This window comes from Phoenix dactylifera, chromosome 14, assembly GCF_009389715.1.
Source record: "Phoenix dactylifera cultivar Barhee BC4 chromosome 14, palm_55x_up_171113_PBpolish2nd_filt_p, whole genome shotgun sequence".
Taxonomy (NCBI): Eukaryota; Viridiplantae; Streptophyta; class Magnoliopsida; order Arecales; family Arecaceae; genus Phoenix; species Phoenix dactylifera.
This window is the reverse complement of record NC_052405.1, coordinates 4,036,936-4,056,415: the sequence shown is the minus strand read 5'-3', so window position 1 is coordinate 4,056,415 and position 19,480 is coordinate 4,036,936. Positions and strand designations below refer to the sequence as shown.

General features: G+C 39.2%; 1 protein-coding gene across 1 annotated transcript; it reads left to right on the top strand.

Annotated features, from left to right (window-relative positions):
* The first annotated feature begins 9,627 nt into the window (after nucleotides 1-9,627).
* LOC103718332 (cytochrome P450 78A4-like) lies at nucleotides 9,628-12,192 on the top strand. Its single transcript, XM_008807109.4, has 2 exons — nucleotides 9,628-10,745; nucleotides 11,328-12,192. The coding sequence occupies exons 1-2, from the start codon at nucleotides 9,795-9,797 to the stop codon at nucleotides 11,928-11,930; spliced, it is 1,554 nt and encodes a 517-aa protein (XP_008805331.1). The 5' UTR covers nucleotides 9,628-9,794; the 3' UTR covers nucleotides 11,931-12,192.
* Nucleotides 12,193-19,480: the final 7,288 nt, after the last annotated feature.

Here is a 19,480-nt window from a genome sequence, read left to right as displayed (position 1 = left end):
AAGATTGCATGGCAAGGAATAAATTTTAGCTACTTCAGTTCAAATAAAAAAAACAATCTGTAATTTAGTATTGATGGGAAATGTGTAGCAGTCTAGTCTCCCTCGAAGCCTTCTGTGCATGTGAATCATGGTGAGTACATGATTGCCCAATTATAGTGGAATTGAGCAGCGGAACTTGTGCAATTGATCACAAAAGTAGAGATCAATAACTAAGTTGCTTGTTGTTTGAGCCATGGTCTGCCGTACCGGCCCGTACGGGCCGGTACGTACCGGTCCGGCCTGGGACCGGTACCGGATCAGCGTGGAATCCGGTACCGGTAGTTTACTGTTGAAAAACTGGTACGGGACCGGTTCGGACCGGTACGGGACCGGTTCGGACCGATACGAGACCGATTTCGTACCGGTCCGGGCCGCCACCGGTACGCCGACCGGTACCGGTACGGCGGACCTTGGTTTGAGCAATTGAAATCTTTGATTCACAAAAGAGAAATTGTGGTCCACCCCCTGTATTGACTGCCATTTTATGTTTTCTCCCTGTCGACCAAATGCTTATTCCTAGTCCTTGAAAGTGATGACCATTTTATGCGTAATCCTTGGCCTGTGTTCGTATGGTCTAACTAGGTATAACTATGTACTTAAACAGGCATTACTGTTGACTGTGTGCAAAAAACAAGTCAAACTGTGCACAAGGGACTAGACATAAGTAATGACTTAAAGAATAATGGCAATCAAATAAAAGACTAGGTGTTAAGTTCCCCATTTATGAAAGGGCGGGTAAGTCTCTTTGGTCTGTATGACATTTCTGATGCACTAATGTTCATGCCCCATGGTTCCATTTTCCCCTTTATAGTAAGATTTTATAGATTCTGAAGTGACAGCAAGTTCGATTTGATGTATTAAAACACTTTAAAATGGTTGTCTTCACAAAATAGTAAAGATGATAAATAATAGTAACTAGAATATCGTGTAAGATATATCATCATTTAGAAATGCAGTTATGAAAGGAATGAAAAATGTAAATGTGTTGGAATGCTAGAATTTTAAAGTAAAATCAGATGAACCCAACAAGGAAGAAAGGAAAATACCTTTAGAGAAGAAAAGACATTGGAAGACATGTTATTCAAATTGTTACTTCAACATCATCCAATTGTTGTAGACAAAATATGTGAGGTCATAACCTAAAACATGATGGGTTGGCTCTTGCTTGAAGTGTAGACTTAGAAAAAGTCTCTTCTTTATACATGCTCCAATATGCTAATTAATTTGCACTAAAGCTCTAATATATTAGGGTTTTGTGATGGACTTTCTCCTCCTTTCTTACCTTCTCCTAATCAGGATGGAACCAAAGGAATTTGTATTAGCTGATAAACTCATTCTAGCACATTAACACTCTTTGTGCATGTTCTTCTCATCATGTATGAGGAAAATAGTTCCTTAAGGATGTGCCACACCTTCTTGGGTGCTACAAGTGTGAACATTTTGACATGTTGGCCATTTTCTGAAGTTTATCAGGTATGCAGGGAACAACTTTTTTTATTTTTATTGTGATAACCTTAAATTTATGTGGTGGTGCATTATGCAAAAGGAATGGATAATCTGCTAAATGGAATCTGACTCACTGTTATATCTTTCATCAAGATGCTTTAAAATATGGTGAGGAAAAAGGATTATTCTTGCAAGAGAAAATAGCATGGTCCGTGGAGAGAAGAATTTTCAGATAAAATATTTAAGTATAACTTGTCATACCCATGCTGGTCAGAAAATAAGAAAGTAAGGTGCCATGCCATGCTGTGTTAATTACATGTCAGAGCCTGTTTCAGAAAAAACATGGGTCCATGCTAGTTGCTACCGACAGGCACAGACCAATGCATGCTAGTGTGTTATAGACCCCCTGAAACATGCCCTTATATGGTCAATATGGCCATGCCAACACCTAATTCCTTGCTCTAAACTCCTAAATTTCGGGCTTCTAGTATTGGTACCATGGCTGTACATAGTGTGTGTCAATTTTATAAGAAAATATATTATGTACTGATATTGACTACAAAGAGAGAGAGAAATAAAGGGTGTTGGTGGACATAGAGAAATAAAGGGGGTTGGTGGAATTTGAAGCCACTAAATATTATCTTTCTCCTTTTCAGAAAGGTATTCCAAAGATGGAGAATATTTGGAAGGTAGATTCTAAGTGAGAAACATGGACTAAAACTTCTACGGGACTACTGGTTTAATCATCCAAGCATTTGAGAGACCTTATTTGAAACTGCTGGAAGGTGGCAGTCATACATTCCTTCATATGAAGTTGAAAATTTGTGGGCCCAGAGTCTTTAGGTTTGTTTTTGTCATAAGCATTCGTAAACGCCCTAAATGGTGCTAATCGCACTCACAATAAGTATTCTTTTGGTAAAGCACAATGAATGGTCGATTTAGTTTTTCTAGTCAACCAACTATTTGAAGAAATGAATTGTTGTTGATTGGGGAAAGCTAAATTCACGTGAACTCTATGGCCGCCAGTAATTGATCTATAGTAAAAAGAGGAGATGGCAAACTATCACTACTTCCGTGTTATTGTGTTATGGATGATATCTAATTCCTATAAAATGATTGGTAGCATTGGATTGTTCTGTGCTACCTTACGGAGGTGTTACCATGAGATAGTGACTAAATTGGAGGTTTTATAGATAAAGAGAAAACATGATCAGTTGTGCAGTGGTGTGGAGTATGTTAAACAACCATTTGGAAGTTCTAGAAGATACATCTAGGATAAATGAATTAATCACTGAGATAAACTAACAGACTGTCATTTTGCCAAGATGTTGTTTTAAGAATGCAGAATAATATTACAATATTTGAGGTGGTGATTAGAAGAACCTGTCCAATCTATAATTTGCTTATATTAGTGCTGAGCCATGATGAATATCTCTGCTGAAATTTGTCAAGCTGAAAGCTCATGCCTGATCCATTAATTGTTCAGTCCTGCCTAAGAAGGTGCCTCTTTTACTCACATCAGACTTCAAAAGACTACCTCTTTTACTCACACATCAGACTTCAAAAGACTATCTGTGAAAATGTTATCTATTTGTATGTACAGATGGGATGTATGGCTGGATGGATGGGTGGATGGATGGATGTATGGGTGGATGGAGACCCTATCAAGGATTGAATCTTCACCTTGTCCAGAAAGACTTGAAAAGAGAGGGGTAAGGGCTAGGTAAACATGATGGAAAGATGTTTTTACTGGCATTAGATGTTGCCCTTCATACAGATAAATGGTGGAAAAAGATCCATAAATCCTGCATAATATATGGAATAAGGTTTGTTGATTTTGCTTATATTTGCCATAAAAACGAGCCAAAAAAAAAAGTTGAGCTTGACTGGGCTTAGGTTATTCAACATAGCCTAGTGCTGATATTGTTTTTTTTTTCTTTGCTGAAAAGTGCTGATATTGTTTCAAGATGCACTAATAGAATTGGTTTGGTGTCTGGCCATCTGGTAAAGCAAAGATGTGAAAGAATGAAACTAATGTTACTTCTAGTTTTGCTTATGTTAAAATGTTCTCACCAAGTAATATAAGCGTTGTATTCTCAGTGCATCTTAGCATTGAGAGGAACAAACGACAAACTCCATTAAACATGTGGGAGACAGAGCTGTTTTTTATCATCATGGTTAGAATTTCTAGTTCTGTTTGGTCTTATTACTGAGACTACGCGTTAAATTCTAGGACATATGGATATCCCTTGATTCTTTTAAAATTCAAGTCTGCAGTGAATCATAGTTTTGTGCCTGTTAATTACAGGGATCCCTTGTCACATGTGAAATGGCTGTTACAAGTAGAATTAGTGTTCTGAGAGTTGACAAGTTAGCAGTAGTTCCTTGATATGCTTTATTGTCAAAATTGTATTATTTTATCATAATATTAACTGCAACTTTAACTTCCTAGTAGAAAGTGTCTTGCTACCGACACTCGGTTTGTGGCTTAAATTTATATGTTATGGATGAGATAAACATCTTTATCTTTGGACACCTGTACAATATGGATCATTCTGTGCGGATGCAATAAAATTACCATCTTTAACATGATTGTGCCTTTTGCCTCGTTTAATGACCTATTTCGGGCTCATTAGTGTGCTCCATGTTCAAGTCGTGCTCTGATGATGCATTGTGGTCAAAATCTGTTTCATTATATTTGGGTTCCATGCCCACCAACATGTTTGTGCTGCTATTTTTGCATGTATGTTTCTGGTTCTTGTAACAAGCAGATGGATACGGCTGCAAAGTATTTTACAGTATATTAGGTATCCTCATCCAACTTGTATCAGGTTGGCTCAGATAATGTTTTCATTTTAAAGATTCGAATCATCTAGATCTTTGGGTTATCTAATGGGAGCCACTGTTATCCTGTTTTGGTCCTGTTTCTGGTCCCACATCCTTTTGCCTTGAACAAATGGTTCGTCCATTTTCCCTCCATCTTGTCATTGCTTAGATCATAATCTACCACTACAGATAGCTACCATACTAAAAGAGCAGAGATATGCAGCCCATTGAGAGGAAAGTGGTGGCCATTGCATCTAGGCTGCATTTATATGGTCCTGACTTTGGTGGAGGTGCTTCTTTCCCTTTTCAATATAACATGTGCACCCTTCATCAATCAAGGACTCGTCGAAATCATTAGTGACTAGAGGTCCCCATGGTTAGATCCTTCCTGAAAAAGTAAAGTAGGCCTCATCTCCATGCAGTGCTAGCATCATTGGATATTTTTATCCTTGCTTATCTGTTCTCAGATAATTTCTCTCTTCTGATTCTATGCTTAAGGGATTCAACTGTGGACTTGAAGGCATTTATAAGAGATTGGTAAGTTAAACTAACTGATAAAAGTACTGCTTTAAAATATTAAGGAAGCTTTTCTTCCTCCCTGCTGATCTGTTTTAGGATTTTTTATTGCAGTGATACTTGATCTTGCCAATTAGAGGAGGCATCGAGCATTTATTATTGCCCCACTATCATCAGCTGCTTTCTTTAATTAGAATGAGGTGGTGGACAAATAGTAACCACGTCGGGCGACACCGTGCTATTGGTGGAAATGAATCTCATCAGATCTATGAGTAATATCACATGTTGTGCAGGTATACTACTTTAAAGACTTTGGTTAAACACATCAGCACCCACCCAAAACTTTCATGTTCTTGATATCTGTGGCAAAAGGTTCTCTTTGATAATTTAATCTGCTGCAAAGACAACATGCTTTATCTGTTTAAGGAGAAACACCTCCAATGAGTCCCACTTAACAGCAGCACGATGATGATCGGTTAAAGGCCCTTTTTTTTTTTTGCTACGATTTGTGATCCATGTCGTGCATTCATTTATATGCTTTGCATTAGCTTTAATTATATTTTTTTTTGTGGCATGAAAGGAAGATGTGTGAAGGCAAGTGTCCTGGAGGTGAACTTTTTGGAAAAAATTGTGCAGATAGAAAACGAAACTCCACCTCCCCATTCTCCCTTTCTTCATATGAGCAATAATGAGGTACTGCTAATATGGTCTACAAAGCGTATCATGTCAGGAATCCTTCATATAGGCTTTGTGTCAGCTTTCAATTCATCCTCTTATGGTTTTCAAGGTATGCTTCGCCACTCTACCGCTTGTTTGCTTCCTGCTGGTTTAATGATTCATGATGGTCTTGTTTATTGCTAAGGTTCTTTATCGCCACCTAAAACAAGGACATAATATATGGGGCTGTTGTGGTCCCCTTATTTATGATGGTGATAGTATTTATATTTAGAACTGGCTGGGCAAATTTGATTTGCGCAATGGCCAACATCCTTTTCTTCAATCAAATTCTTGAAGAAACAAAGTGACCCAATCTTTTAATTACCTAGGTCCGAGTACTCGGGGATACACTATCCAGGGCTCGGATCAGGAACCTCCACTTGTTAGGTGGAGTGTGATCACTGAGGCAACACACTGTTCACATCAATTATTCATTATAATTCTGTTCGGTCGAAAGATAGATTAGGTGGAAGAATCATGTCCATATCTCTTTGTTTTGCTTTAAATTATAGGCTCCAGGTTTGGAGGAGACAAAGGAGTACAGGGGGCTAAAGGGGATTGGTAAGAAAAAGCACTCTGGAAGCATGGACAGTGAAAGAGAACATCAGAATTCTGGAGGAAGCAACTGGTCATGCTTTGTCTCCATGCATTCTATTTTCTGGAGCAATCTAGCACTCTGGTGCCTGGCCTTTTTTACTACAGAAGACATAAGGTTTTGGTTAAGTGGCTGTTGGTCTGTGGCTTCAGGACACTAGACTGGAAGCTTTTGCACATGATCCAAAAGCCAACTACTAGATGGAGACCAATCTATGTGTTACAATCCATCTTAAAGCAAACTCCTTTGTCCTGAAGCCTTAGAAGCTAATGGTGTAAATGATGCTGTAAATGGGACCAATTTTGCTTGAACCATGGCTGAGTAACTCACCCACTTTGTGGACTCACTAGTCTAGTTTAGGCACCAAACTGGGTTGGGTTTGGGTTTGCATGACCCACTATTACCCCTGTGTGTTGTGACTCCTTGGATTTGAGAGCAATTTTGTTACCCATCCATAGAATTTTATTTTCTTCTTTAATAAGGTTCAGTAACTAATATCTCTGTGGCATTTAGAAATTGGAGAGTATCTTTGGTTATGCTTATGGGACCCCTGGATATTTTTGTACAGGAATAAGTGTTTTCAGAACTTATGTAGTCGCCATCTAGAGAGGAAATAAGTGGGAGGAGAGAGGTCTATTACTTTGTGACTGGCACTTGGCACTTTACTCAAGTTAGGATGGGGAATAAGGGCCATTATATGCACCTAACAATGGTTAATTTCTATGACACTTGGAGACTGTTTGCAATGGCCGACCAGACAAATCTGCTGAGAAATTTAGGAGTAATCCAAGGATCAACTGGTTGTCGGATATTTGTCTGTGATGGCTGTTCTCTGGATCGATCCGGTCGCATCGGCTGGATGGTCTGGATTTCGGATTCCAAATCTCTTTTCAAAAAGCTTTCGCATTTTTCCTCTTTGTAATTGTGGGATGCACCAAGCTCTAATCCACCAAGCTAGATACATCTTCATCTTCTATGCTTTCAATGTGTGTTCATTTAGGAACTTAGCGGTTCCCGGCAAATTCAAATATTTGGTATGTTGGTTTAAAAGCTTATTGAGGTTGATCTAGATTGTCACCAACCCAAATAGAATCAACTTAATACATAATATACAATGCATTTCAAAATGTACCATTACATTTACACCAAAAAAAAGGGGTACAGTTATGTGTAAATGATATCTAATGAGCACTGTGAATGTAGTTATAAAATTGCATATCATATTCTGTGTGCATTCTGTGCATGGATTTAAATTCTTTTAGGCTGTCCTTTGTTGCTATCACAAAAAAAAATCAAATGGCATTAGAAATTCATTTCTAGGCAAGGCTAGAATAATATTTTTTTTATATTTTTTCTTCTATTTACATTTCAATTCTTTCATTTTCACAACAACTGGCTGCAACTATATGTCATAGCCGCAATACTGATCATATTGTTGATCATGATCTATAGTATCTAAGTCATTTAAAATTTTAAAAATGATGCAAATCATGTCATCAGACTATAAGTAGTTTGATTGCCCTAATATTTTTAGTGTATATATACATATATATACTAATATGTATGAAATATAAAATTGATTATATTAATTTTATTTTAGGTGACATATCATATATGTGTGTGTATATATTGATACCATAGAAAATAATTAGGCCTATATGTATAAGTGTTGCGTCACATGAAGATTAAAATTTTATTTGAAGATCCAGGATCATGGAGTGGAGTTGACTGCTAATTAATTAATGGATGCATATGTTCTTTAATCCAAGGTGTTGGATGAAGATACGTTTAATTAGGGTTGGAGCCCGTGCCGCGTCACGGATAGGTGAGTATAAATGTCGTGTTGCCGCAGGAGGACGGTGTACACCAGGGCTTACAGTTGTTGGGACAGAGTTGTGGGCTACCTGGGAGGATTTATCCTATGCCAGGCAGGTAATTGGCGTCGAGCGGGTGCATCTTGAGGGAGACTCTATGGTGGTGATCGACTGGATCCGGGGGGGGCGGATAGGTATGGTGATGGTCACCCCCTTATTCGGAAGCCTCACAGGATGGCTCAGCTGATGAGCGGATTTCAGGCAGACCGTGTGTTTAGGGAGGCGAACAGGGTCACAGATTGGGTCGCCTCGTTCGTGGTCCGACATTCCGGAAATTTTTTGTGGACGTCTGCTTCATATGCTTCTTTTTCTTTTTTGGCTTTTCTTTTCTATAACTTGGCGGGTTGTACTTATGTTAGATCTATATGGATGAACAGCCGTTAAATAAAAAAAAAAAGAAGAAGAAGAAAAAAGAAGGGAGAAAAAAAAAAAAAAAAAAAAAAAAAAAAAAAAAAAAAGAAAAGAAGAAGAAGAAGAAGAAGAAGAAGAAGAAGAAGTAGTAGTAGGGTCGCGACCGCCAGGTTTATGGTACTTTTACGATATAGCCCCTCTCTTTTGGGGAAATACTGAAAAATAGTCCGTTGATAAGGTTGAGGGGCTTAAGGACGAATACGAGGAGGTCGGTCCGCTTTCCTCAGCTTTGTGTTTTATTTCACCAACACCGAATCTAAACAAAGTTTGCAAGAAAATACTTTCTACCGTAATGAGTTAGAGAACCATATTATTTACCATACCAATAGAATGAATTGATGTTGTTTCAGTTTGCTACTAACTGGAAATTTAGTTCCTACATTGGGCTAGCTTGCACTTTAAGATGTGTTTTCTATAACATGTTTAAGAGTTGTAGCAAAATTTGCCCCCCCCCCCCCTAAAAACCACAAAACCAACTCTCCAATCATCTTATATTCCAGAGTTTTGCAGAGTTGTAAATCTTTGGTGTTGTTTATAATTAAGAATGATTTGGTTGGGTATGATATCATCATAAATGGTCGACCATGAGAACTTTTGTTCATTTAGATACCCTTGTATTATGAGATTTTGCGAGGATCCTATTTCTTGCATGCATCTGGGAGTAGCATTCATGGAAAGATTCGACAACTTTCTTTTTGGCCAAACACTAGAGAGGGCCTAATCAAAGGGTGAAGTGCCACATCATGTAGGGATGTGACTCTAGAGTCCGACAACCATTCTGCTAGCTTTTGTACGGTCTCTATTATTATAGCAAGAAATTTAGTTTGCATGATGAGGATTTATTAAGAATTATTTGATGGTGCTAGTTACAATCCGAATACTTGTTTTATAAGTACAATTATTACAAAAGATTTTGGTTCCAAAATACATGATTTTTTTTTTTTGATAAAATTAGATATATCATACTATTTTTTGAGCAAATTTATCCATGTTAAATGTTCAAGAGCTTATATATTTTGTGGCCAATTATTTTGTGAGAACTTGGGGAGCTATTGTGTCCGTGGGTGTGATTGTCCTTCACGCGAGAAAAGGTCTTGGCCCACTTGAAATAAAAATATATTTTAAGATCATCTTTAGTTTCGGGAACCTACTACCAGATCACAGGAGAGAAAAAAAAATTAGAATACAAGCTCTTGGCTCTGGTTTTTGTCCAACCAAAACACTCTCCTCTCAGCTATAAATAGGAGGGCCATCGCCTGCCACTCTCCACATTTAGACATTAAAGAACTCCAAACCAATCCTGTCCTCCTTCCAATAGTAAGAAGAGCAGTAGTATCCGCTCTCTCTCTCTCTCTCTCTCTCTTCCTCCAATGAGAACCCAGTTGATGACCAGCCTCTTCTTACTCATCTTGTGCCTTGCAGCTCATAACCATGCCCCATGGCCCTTCCTCTTCCTCCTCTCCACTCTCTCTCTCACTCTACCGCTCTTCTTCGCCGCCTGGCTCGTCCCTGGTGGCTTTGCATGGCACAAGTACTCGGGGAATGCTCCGGTAGCCCCCGGCCCGATCGGGTGGCCGTTGCTCGGCAGCCTTCCTCTCCTGGGGCCGCTCGCGCACCGCAAGCTGGCGAGCCTATCGAAATCCCACCGTGCGAGCCGCCTCATGGCGCTCAGCTTCGGTGCAACGCCGGTGGTCGTCAGCAGCCACCCCGACACCGCTCGGGAGATCTTGTGCGGCGCGGCATTCTCGGACCGGCCGACCAAGGTGTCGGCCCGGCTGCTCATGTTCGAGCGGGCCATCGGGTTTGCTCCCTCCGGTGAGTACTGGCGGCACCTCCGTCGCATCGCCGCCGGCAGCATGTTCTCCCCCCGGAGGATCGCAGCCTCAGAGACCCTGAGGAGTGCAGTGGCTGATGGCATGATAGATAGAGTGCGCAGAGAGATGGAAGAGACGGGGATGGTGGTGTTGAGGGGAGTGTTGCAGAAGGGCTCCTTGGAGAGCATGGTGGGGAGCGTATTTGGAAGGAGGTCGCTTGGGGAAGTGGAGGGCAAGGAGTTGGCTGACATGGTTAAGGAAGGGTATGAGTTGATTGGGAGCTTTAACTTGGGAGATTATTTTTCCTTGGGTGGCCTCTTGGACTTGTATGGGGTGGGAAGGAGGTGCAAGCATCTGGCTTTGAGGGTTAAGGCTCTTATGGGTAAACTTATAGAGGAGAGAAGAACCCATGGTGAATTCTCCAAGCAAGATGACTTCCTAAGCTTGCTGCTTGCTTTGCCAAAGGAAGAGAGTCTTAGTGATTCAGATATAATCGCAGTGCTTTGGGTGAGTCCTCTCTTTCTCTCTCTCTCTCACTCACTCTCTCACACACACACACAAGCACATACCTCTTTGATTTGTTCTCCCTGTAGTTCTTCTTTATGGAATATTTGTGTGCTGATTTTTTTTTCTAGCGAGTACCATGATACTTCTGCCTTTCGGCCGAGACAAAGACCTCAGACAATCTAGTTCGGAAGTAGCCAAAAATGCTCACGATAACCTTCTGACTCAGGAAGACAGAAAGCTCCCTCCACTTTGTTAGAAAAGGAATTTGATAAGTGATGTTTGAAGCTGACAGGGCAATTTTCTTCTACCTAATCCTATGTTAGTTAATTATTTAATCATTAGGATGCAAAAGGGTTGGATAATCCTTTGGTCTTGATCCTAAATGGTCGGATAGTAAATTAACCTAGATACTAATCATAAAACAGGTTCCAACTTGGACCTGATTTGGAATAGTGTTAAGACCTGGTCCCTTACAAACTTAATTGAATCTTGCCTCATTTAGTGTTTGAGCAATTCAGTGTTTGAACTTTGCCTGACTCATTATCTTCTCATTGATTGTTTGGATGTTATTGTGTTGAGTAGGAAATGATATTCCGGGGAACGGATGTTGTTGCCATCCTCTTGGAATGGATCATGGCAAGAATGGTTTTGCACCCGAACATCCAAGCCAAGGCCCGGGAGGAGCTCGACACCTTCGTCGGCGATCGATCTGTGCAAGATTCAGACGTGCCGAAGCTCCGGTATCTTCGGGCCATTGTCAAGGAGGCCCTAAGGTTGCACCCACCTGGCCCACTTCTCTCATGGGCCAGGCTAGCCATCCAGGATGTCCATGTGGACAAGTTCTTGATTCCAGCAGGGACCACAGCCATGGTGAACATGTGGGCCATCACCCATGATGGCTCCATATGGAAAGATCCATGGGCCTTTCAGCCCGAAAGGTTTTTCGAAGAGGATGTGAGCATACTAGGTTCTGACCTGAGGCTCTCGCCATTCGGTTCCGGCCGGAGGGTCTGCCCTGGGAGGGTCTTGGGCTTGACCACGGTCCACTTGTGGCTAGCAAGACTTATACAACAGTGCAATTGGACTGCTAATCATCCTGTCCAACTGTCGGAGTGCTTGCGCCTTTCGCTCGAGATGAAGAAGCCATTGGTTTGTCAAGCTGTCCGACGAGATCGCTCAAGATGAAGAAGCCATTGGTTTGTCAAGTTGTCTGGCGAGATTGTGTAGTGAAGTAAAGCATGCTTGATTGCTTGTCGTAATGTATCGATAACACAGGAGGATGTGAATGTGAGAGTGAGGGTGGTGTATGTTGTTGTATTTATTGTCCAATGTGGTATTTGAACTAGTTTACTTATGAGTCTTCAACTTGAACAATGTTAGACTCCTATGGTAACCTTTCAAAGACATGGGAAATCAATAGCTAAGATGCACCATTCTCTTGTTTATATTTACTGCAGTGTAGCTCTCTCTCTTTTTACGAAATTAAGCACTTAACTACTAAGGCTACTAAGATGCGTAAATTAACTAGGGTAATCTTTCTAGGGATAAAAGATGATTTTGGTAAGAAAAACGCTCAAGTAACATGATAGCAGATGTACAATGTGAAAAAAGTCAGCATCCACATCTACTTAAGGTGTAAAGAAGTGCATGGCCATGGGTGGTAGGTTCTCCTATAAGGCTATAAGCAGAAGCTTTTGTGCCCTAACCTTGATATTTTTAGGGTTACTCGTCTGTTTTCTTGTTGGTTTAGCATTGGTCTTTTCATCATACTTGTAAGAGAGGCCTCCTTCTTGGTGAGGGTACTTGACCATGAATATGTTTGTGGCATCAGTGACTGGTTCATAGACAAAATTTTCTGAGGTTGGAGCTTCAAGCATGACAGTATAAACTTCATGAATTGATGGTATGCAAGAGCCTCATTTTGGACTATTGTTTTCCCCTCATATCAGAAGATAAACCTAACACAAAAAGGTACGAAAAATATATAAGTGTTCATGAACTAAAATAGCCCCCACAGTGATTGGATGAAGATCACCAAGTGGCAGCAAAACACTACTCATAACCTCAATATGTAGCTTTTTTCACCTTTTCCTTCTCTTGGTACAATCTCAACTTGTGGCTTACTCCAGAACATTCTCCCTTTAAATTTCCCTCATTTCCATTGGTGGGCTTCACTCTTCCCAAGTTCTTAATCCACCAACTTCTATAGTTAATGATTAGCCTTGGCAGGCTTATGACATTTGCCCCCAAAATTCTTGGCTTTAATAGATTTAATTCCTTGCTTTTTGCACTCCAAATCCACATTATTAAACGAGACTTAACTTTATTGCCTATTTGATGCCTTGACACATTTAGCCAGTCACTACCAATTCATGTCCTGTGTCCGCCTCTAAAGCTAACTTTAAACCCTAACACCTATCCAGGTGTTTGTAATCATAATCTATGGTTCTTAGGCGTAAAATGGCCAGGTTGGATTCTTGTATGTAGATTGATTGAGTCTAGGATCTGCACCCAAAACAAACTAATTGCTCGATGGATTTGGCTACATCCGTTTTAAATTTGTGGCACCCTTCCAAACGTTTTTGTATTATTTTTGTTTTGGTTATAATTTGATCCAAGCTTACCAAATCCACACTCAATCCTAGAGGAGGTATTATTATAGACCAGGCTCTCCAGCCTAATTAAATAATGTGTATCTCTATCTAGGCCTACCACCCAGTGAACTTGGTAAATTGCCATTCCTTGGAAGTAATCAAAAAGATCTTCCACAATTCAGATAACCATGGTTGTGTGTAGATCAGGCATTTAAGAAATTAAGAGCATGTTTGGTTGGGGGTATTTGGACTCTGAAATGGGCATGAAAATGAGTGACTCCCATTTCAGCTATTTGGTTGGAGAGAGCCCCATTCCAGGGAGGAATTGGAATGCCCCAATCCCTAAAAATGCATTCATTGCTCTCCCTTAGTATTCAAGTCCTATTCGATTCTAATTCTGATTTTGGTCACAAACCAAAATGAGGGATGTAGCTATTCCGATTCCAATTCTAATCCATTCTGATTCCAATTCTGGATGCTAACCAAGCGCAATATAAAATTTGCCAAACTGTGGCAACTCATTTAAATTAGACCAAACTTAACAACCAACATCGTGGACTTAACTAGTCTAAGGTTCATTATGTTACAACTTTGAAGAACCAAGAGCAACAAGTTTGAATCTGAAGCCAGGTTGTAATTGATTTGAAAAGCTTGAGCTTGGTTTTAAAATAAGGTTGATCAGGTTCATCTCAAAGTTGATTGAGAAAGGTTAAGAAAAACTTGCTTCAATCAAAATAGCAAGATAAGGCTCAAAATGAGGTGCATAATGTATATATATCAATAGATAGGATCATCATATACAAAAGTTGAGTGAAAATCAAGAACTTAAGTCTTTGCAGGACAAGGGGCATTTAAGGCATCCTGACTATCTTATCCCATTTCTTTGAGAAAATGGAACCAGGATGGGGGCTAGACTTTGAAACCCTTCCACGATGAAAAAATTGAAAAAAGAGGAAAGAAAGAAGAAGAAAAGGCAAAAAAAGGGAAATGAAAGAAAGAAGAAAATTGAAAGAAATAATGGAAAGGAGAAGAAAAATAAAGAAAGCAATGTAAGAATAAAGAAAGGAAAGAATGCAAGGAAGAGAGAGAAAAAAAAGGAAAGGAAGAAAGGAAATAAGAAAATAAGGAAAGAAAGTAGAAAGAAAAGAACGTACAAAAAGGAAAGGAAGAAAGAAAAAAGAATAAAAAGCAAGATAATAGTGTGGAAGGAAAGAAATGAAAAAGAAACAAATAAAAAAGAAAGAAAGAAAGAAAAGAAGAAGAGAAAGAAATGGAGGGCAACTATTATGATGCTCGATTGGGACAGGGTGAAATAGCATGTTCCATAGAGAAACTAGGACACTTTTTGTCTCACAAGGTTTAAAACCTTTGATAATAGTCGTATGTCTAATAGTTTTAACATTCTAATTTTAACGGATTATTTTATATGTTAGAAGTCACATTTTAAAGTCAAATTTGGACTGAGCTTTTATCAAGCTTAGATTGATTCCGGTTCAATTTAACTATCAAAATAAACATGGGTAAGCTAGATTCGGAATTATAACAATAAAATAATAAATGATCAGTTCTTGATATCAAACTTTGAGTTTGAAACCTAGTTTAATTAAGCTCAACTTGATTACACTCCTAATTTTAAACACACTGCATCTGAATATAAGATTTTGTAGGAAACTATTTCAAGTACATCAATGTACCATATCTCAACATCATCTTAGGGGACCTTGGTTTTGTAATCTTGCATCAAAAGAGGCCTGCAATTTAAACATCCCAGCCCACCAGCCCACAAGCTAAGACCTGTTTCTTGGTCACCCCCACAACCTGGTTATATTAAAATTAATTTTGATGGATTTGTTCGTCCTCAAGCAGCAGGAGCAGGTTTTATTATCAGAAATGAGGATGGGCAAGCCCTTCTAGCTGCATCGATTCCTATCTCGTTGACTTCAGTTCCTAGTACAGAGTTTTTGGCGGCTTGGTATGGATTGAGAACTGCTGTGATGAATTTTCAGAATGATAGAATCATCTTAGAAGGAGACATAAAGACTGTGATGTCTTGGATTAATGGTCATGATTCTTATTCTTCTCAACATCCAGCACTTGGAAATATTAGGACTCTTTGTGCTACATTGCTTGTAACAGCTTAGGACTGATTTTTTTGTCCTATATAAGTACTCAAGATCTTTTCGGCGAATAACTGATGTGGAACTAAATATACGTCCGTATGGATCCTCACATACTCCTCTCGTTTAAACTCCGACGTCCTCATCAGGCTAAGAATCCAAATCCATTCAAATCTAATCACAAGCACCATGATCGGCCCATGGCCAACCTCAATGAGCTCGTGCTGCAGTGTTTTCTAGTCCATATGGGCCATAGGTTGAGTCTGCTCTTATATCATTTGTAATAACCTAGGACCTCATCCAAAAAGACAAACCAAAAGATATTTTTTGGGTTTTTGATCCTATATAAGTACCCAAGATCTCTCCGACGAATAACCGATGTAAAACTAAACACAAGCCTATATGGATCTTCACATTACCTAACTTCTCTTGTCACAACACTGTGGGAAGCAAACCATGCAACTGATTTTTTGGCTATGCAAGTGTGGAGCACTCAAAAGTAGCTTGGAATGACGGTTTTTCTATTGTTTTTGCTTCTTTGATTAGAGCAGATGATACTAATTGAGTTGCTTTCATAAGATTGTAGTGAAGCCCTTACACTCTCTTTTAAGCATCGTCCTCTTTTTCAAACTGCCGATGCTCATTAGAAGTGTCGGCAAAATTTGGCGCGAAAGCCAAACTTACCGATACATCTCCCTAGCTTCGGCGTTTTTCTCCTTTCATGCAGTGGATCTTTGGTTAAATAGGATTAGATGGAACCTTCTCCATAAGTTCTTCATGGAGCTAGAGAATTGAAACTTGCTAAAAGCATAGCAAAAGAGATGAAAGAAAACACTGACCCAACATTCTTATTCCCCTCTCAACCTGAATGTGCACACAGCCTTTGACCATGGCTAAAGAAAAGATGCTTGACACCCCATGACATTCTTTGTCCTATAACACTCCTCTAGGGCTGAGCTCTTTCTTTAGCTTGGAAATGGCTTTGTCTCGGCACTAGTGGATCATTGGCCATGTAATATAAGGAATCCCATTGCTTAGTAGTACTTTCTTAGCAACTCTTGACATTATTTATAGCAATATAGCATCATCATAATAATACTTGATGTTGTGGACTAAAAGTAACCGTGTTTCTCCCTAGAAGTATTGTCCGCTTTGAGAGGTTCGTAGATCGTAGCCTGTGGGGGTTCGCATAGGTACTACCCCTTTTCTGACAGGAGCCACCTGCCCCCCCTCACGGTTTTGTCCCCAAAAGGGCCCTCTGAAGAGAAAGAGGGAAGGCCCCCCACTTAAAGCACAGCACTCTTTGTCACACAAGCAGTATGGGACTAAAGGTCTCCCCATCCCCAACACAGCCCTTCCTGACAGAGAGTGCTGTGATTCCACACTTAAGTTTTACAGGGTATGGGGGAGTCCCTGAAGGCGCCAGCTGTTGTGGACTAAAAGTAACCGTGTTTCTCCCCAGAGGTATTGTCCGTTTTGGGGAGTTCGTGGATTGTAGCCTGCGAGGATCCGCGTAGGTACTACCCTTTTTTGACCGGAGCCACCAGCGCCCCCCCCCCCTCACAGTTTTGTCCCCAAAAGGGCCCTCTGAAGAGAAAGAGGGAAGCTCCCCCACTTAAGGCACAGCACTCTTTGTCACACAAGCAGTATGGGACTAAAGGTCTCCCCATCCCCAACACTTGATATTATGATATCATTTCTTAGCAATACCTTAATGCAATCAACAGATTATAATTAAAAAATTATTTGCATGGGCATATATTTCACCAAAAACAAATATATGGCTGATAACATGCTTCAATGATATATGTTCACACATTCACGCAGGAATTTACGCAAAGTCTTACAAGTATATAGCAAGCATGAAACACCATACAATAGGGTTGCACTTGCTAGAGAAATCAATCAAGTTGGATGTAAAAAAATTTATGTGACTAGAAAAAAAACTTCCGCAATCAACATATTTGTGATAACAAGTATGATGCAAAGAATAACCACAACGAATGGCATGGTGATAATGATGGTGATGACGATGACGTCGGCGATGATAATATCATTATCACCGGAGAAAAGTATAGGTTGCTTCTGTTTTTATTTTTACCACTAAACCCTGGCCTCCAACTTTCATGATGGTAACATTCAATTCCAGATCAATAATCTCTCGCGAATCTGCTAAGACATGGCCTTTTTATCTTTTTTTTTTTTGTTTTTGAGGAAAACGGTGGCTAAGTCATCTTCAAAAGAGAGTGGAATGGTACAAGAAATGGAACCTGAGGGTCAATTCAGGAAAACCAAGCGTAATTACCAAGAGCTGTTTATGTAACCATAAGAAAAATAAAGAATCACTGCAGCTGATAAAATCTCGATTGATCACCCATCAAATGCTTCATTCTATATGTCCAATAAGTGCATGTATCAAGCAAATAAAATTTGGTTTTCTGATCAGAAGAGCTATAAACATATATGCAAATCTCAGTTTATTCTTAAGTTTGAGAAGATGGTTAGTTTTATCCGTCTCTCTATAAAAGTTTTTGGATTCCTTTTATTCGCAAGAAAAAGAAGAGGAACGTAGGGTTAACGAAAAAATGGAGATGCCTCATGTTTGATTGGAGTTTTCAAAGAAAAAAGATGAAAAAGTGGCTTTTTTATGAGAATAAGATTTTCATATTTCATAGAAAAAAATACATGTGGAATATTAAAAAAATCTGGTAATTTTTTTTTCAAAGTATTCTTAAGTTTTTAGATAGAATAGAATAATATTTTTTTCTTTATTAAAGATATAACATGTATTTTACACAATTTTTTTTTAAAAAGTAGATACTCAACCAAACACTAGTCATTCTAAAATGTCATTTTTTTAAACATGCAAAAGCCACTTTTCTAGATACCATATATATTTAGGTATCAACTTTCTAAAAAATTTTAGTAAAAAAATTTCTTTTCATGAACCAAATGAGTCCTTATCTTTTTCTATTGGTTCCATCGTTTAGACTTCCATACCACCTTCGACTGCTTTGTCCATTGGCAACTTACCTAACCTCTCTTACAATAAGGAAGCCCAAGCCCATTGTAAAGAACTATGCCAGCAAGTCATTCATTCATCTACCTACATAGATCTCGAAGCAACTATTGTACGATTCAATGGTGAATTTGTTCATGAGGAATCATTCTTTCGAGTGAAAGATACAACTCCGGTCCCACATAACGGCACAAACCAAATGCAATAAGCAACATCCACCCCCCCCCCCCCCCCCCCCCCCCCCCCCCCAATCCCAACAGTAACTAGTTTAAACCTCAATTCACCCTAGTTTAAAAATTTTCATTTATATTTTTTTTTTTGCTGAAATTTATAATTATTTTTAGCAAACAAGTTAGAGCACAAACCCGGAATATGGAATGAAGGAATTCTAACGAGGAATAAGGAGGAATTATCATTTACGTATCACAGAATCCCCAAATATCCTTCTTGTCTCTATTGGAGCGCTTAAACTGAACCGCTGCGAGTGCCAGATTTTCAACATCTTTATTTCATAAATAGAGTTGAGAATGGTGTTGGCTAGTTTGGATTACGCATAACGTGCTATGCAGATCTGCGTAGTCAAGCTCGAAAGTGACTCGACCATGGTAATCAACTGGATCCAAGAGGGCACAGGGGGCGTGGATAGGTTCCACTCTCTACTTCGGAATATTCGGGCCATGGTGAGAAGTGATGTTATATTGGTATGTTTACAAAAAGGCTAGAGAGGCTAATGAAGCCGCAGTTTAGGTCGATCTTTTCAGAAGACTTTGTAGGTCGGAAAAAAAGGGCTACCAACAACATTTCATGATATATATATATGGATTTTTTTGCATGGATACCCTTCTAAATATCAAATTTTACATGAATATAATCAAAATTGATATTTGCATGTATACTCTCGTAAAACTCTATTATTGTACAAATGACCGTAATATGACGATTGTTCTAATTGTGTTAAGAAAAATCATATTTATATTAATTAAAAATAAATAAAATTTTAAAATT